The sequence below is a fragment of the Nematolebias whitei genome, chromosome 1, assembly GCF_014905685.2.
Source record: "Nematolebias whitei isolate Nwh7 chromosome 1, NemWhi1, whole genome shotgun sequence".
Classification (NCBI taxonomy): Eukaryota; Metazoa; Chordata; class Actinopteri; order Cyprinodontiformes; family Rivulidae; genus Nematolebias; species Nematolebias whitei.
Window position 1 is genome coordinate 92565860 of NC_056498.1, and position 3184 is coordinate 92569043.

General features: G+C 38.8%; 1 protein-coding gene across 1 annotated transcript in view; it reads right to left on the reverse strand.

Moving 5' to 3' along the window:
- Positions 1-3184, reverse strand: part of ehbp1 (EH domain binding protein 1) — a gene marked incomplete in the record, with an annotated part of 851057 nt that overhangs the window by 331708 nt on the left and 516165 nt on the right. The window contains 1 exon segment of the mRNA XM_037681251.1: positions 2575-2623. Coding sequence (XP_037537179.1) covers positions 2575-2623 — 49 coding nt within the window.

Here is a 3184-nt window from a genome sequence, read left to right on the forward strand (position 1 = left end):
ATATATATATACACGATATTTTGATTTATCTTAAAATATTGATATATTAATTTTGGTTCATATCACCCAGTCCTGGTACATAGAGTAAATACAGTACACTCAAAATCAATTTCACTGAAGAAGCACTAGAAGGTTGCTGTGTTCTGCTTACATACAGAACTAGGTGTACAAAGTAGATCTATGAAGAAAAGCTATTGGCAGCAAACAAGGTCCAGTGCAGCAGCTATTAACAAGCAATCACTTTGTAAGGCAGCATATTTCCTATTTTACTTATATCTAACCAATTTCTTCAGGGCTACTTGAGCACCTGGAGGGGGTAAGGGCAGTTAACAGATATGGGATTGGTTCTCTACCTTTCCTTTCACTGTGGTCATTGTCAACAGGGTAGCATTCATGCCTAACAGGGCCACCAGAGGTTATCGCTTAGCCAGAGTGTGTATGAGAAGAGGAAATCAAGCTGCAGGAACCTGACGCATATCATTCAGTGTAGCCCTCTGGGGCCAAAGAGAGGACATTTGTGTGCTACGCCTATAAAGGTGTGTAGTGAGGGGACAAAACTGGACCGTGTATTGGTGTATTTTGCAAGTGTGCACAGCAGTAAATGTGAAAACACAGAACCAGATAAAAATTGTGAGCCGTATGAATAATATGCAGGCAGCATGGTGGCGCAACTGGTAGAGCTGCTGCCTCTCAGCGAGCAGGTCCTTGGTTCAAACCCCGGTCCAGGGGCCTTCTGGGTGGAGTTTGCATGTTCTCTCCATGCATGCGTGGGTTTTCTCCGGGTGCTCCGGTTTCCTCCCACAGACCAAAAACATGCATGTTAGGCTGATTGGTAACTCTAAAATTGTCCCTAGGTGTGAGTGAGAGAGTGAATGGTTGTTTGTCTCGTTTGTCTCTATGTGGCCCTGTGATGGACTTGCGACCCGTCCAGGGTGTACCCCGCCCATCGCACAGTGATTGCTGGACATGGGCACCAGCGACCCCCGTGACCCAAAATGGAATAAACGGGCAAAGAAAATGGATGGATGGATGGATGAATAATATGCACCCTAAACCATGAATGTGCAGATTTAATAATTCAGGGCAAAGCAGGGAAAAATTAATGTGTCCAAATTTTCTTTATAAATGGAACAAGATATTCAGCAGATGTTTACAATAAGGTACGTGTAGGTTTTAATGTGTAAGAGTAGGAAAGGAATGGAACCAAAGAGATGAAGACCAAAGATTCTCGGGCCGATTTCGTAATGCAGTCCAATAAACACATTAATGCAGTACTCCCAGCTTTATTTTCCTCATACGCACAAATAAAGCAAATCATGTAAATAATAAAAAATGACTATACAAACAATATTACTGAGACATATGGCGCAAAAGCAATTTACTGAGTTCCCAGCAAATTGTTGAGATAAGCTTTGTTTCAGCTTGAGCATGTGACAAATCCCATTTCATAACGTTACCTCTAAATTTAAGCATACATCTGTCCCATGGCTGCAAAAAGTTAAATTATATTATTCTAATACAACATGAGTTAAACCTTCATGATGACAATGCATCATCAGTTGTCACAGCTTTCTCTTACATAAACAGACACCATCAGTATATAGTGTGTAAAGCTAGCTATCAAGCCTGCTTCAAAACTTTACAAACACTTATTTTTAGGGTTATTATAGAAGAACGACAATGATATCAAAAGCAGTACATCTAAATACACCTATTTACACTTTAAAATAGTTGACAATTAATTTTAGTGGGGAAATACAATGCTATAATTTTTGATTTTAATCTTAACAACTAAAAGCAAAAATTAAGGTTAATTGACTACAGTACCAGATGTAATACACTGATTTTAAAAAAAAAATTTTTTCATTTACCCTTTATTTATCCAGGTAGTCTCAGTGAGCCACGAGAACTAATTTTCAAGAGAGACCTGTTTAGGAGCAGATGGTGGGGGTTAAGGGCCTTGCTCAGTGTGTCAGAGTGGGGCAAATGAGGGTGGAGGCAGGTGTGGGTGTTTCACCTTTTCCACCCACATTTTGATGTTGATGGTACCGGAAGCTGAACCTGCGACTTTCCAATCACAGGCCCATCTTCTAACCTCTGTGCCACCACTCCCCATTTACTTAAAACTAAACAATATGAGTCAGTGAAAATACTTTTGAAGTGTACAGTTCAATTAAATCTTTGTTTTTAAGGGTTACAAAGCCATTTGCTTTCACTTTACATAACAGCAAAGACCGAGACACACTTCACTTTGTCTTTAATTGAAAAAAGTGAAAAATTACAAGGAAGGGATAGAATGGGATTTGATCAAAGTCATGTTTTGGACACGAGGCTACAGACACCACCACATTGCAGCAGTGGTAAATATTTATTATCAAAAAATGTTATTTTTGTGATTATATGCAATTATTTGCTTTCTTGTGTATTTTTACCTTCCCCCTTCAAACTGCATAGAAACACAAACTCGCTTCATCCTGGGATTAATGGCAGGTCTCTAAATAAGGTTAAACAGAGATGTGGAGAGGAGGGGATGGCGTGTGTGGCGAGAAGGGACCAGCGGTGGCTGCCTCTTACCTTTTTGTTGTTTTCTTTAATATCCTGAGGATTGAGCAACTTGTAGTCTCTAAAAGAACAGCGGGGAGGATTGAAGAGGAGAAGGGCAGAGGAAAAAATGAAAAGAAATGCAATGGAGGAAGAGATGTGTTTAAATATGTGTCAAATGTAATGGTATTAGAACTCTAACACACAATTTCAGAGCAAAGCAATCAACAGAGCTAATGAAGTGGAAAATATGTAAAAATAACTCTGAAGCACAAAGCATAAACACATACATAAACATGTGTACCTAGAGCAGTTTTAATAAATTATCTTCATGTCTGCTCTTAAAAAGACTCAACAGACACCGCACCTACAATCTTACATAGACTCGGTACTTTAAATTACAAACATAATGAAGTAGATAAAAGTTTATGTTTTAATAATCCCAGTGCCTATGCTTAAATTAATCAGACCAGATGGAATGACAGATATAACATAAAACTTTAGTTTAAATCTGCTTATTGTTGATTTTCTATTTTTGTTTCTTAAAGATGAGAAAATTACATTCAGTCTGTGTGTGTGTGTGTGTGTGTGTGTGTGAGAGAGAGAGAGAGAGAGAGAGAGAGAGAGAGAGAGAGAGAGAGAG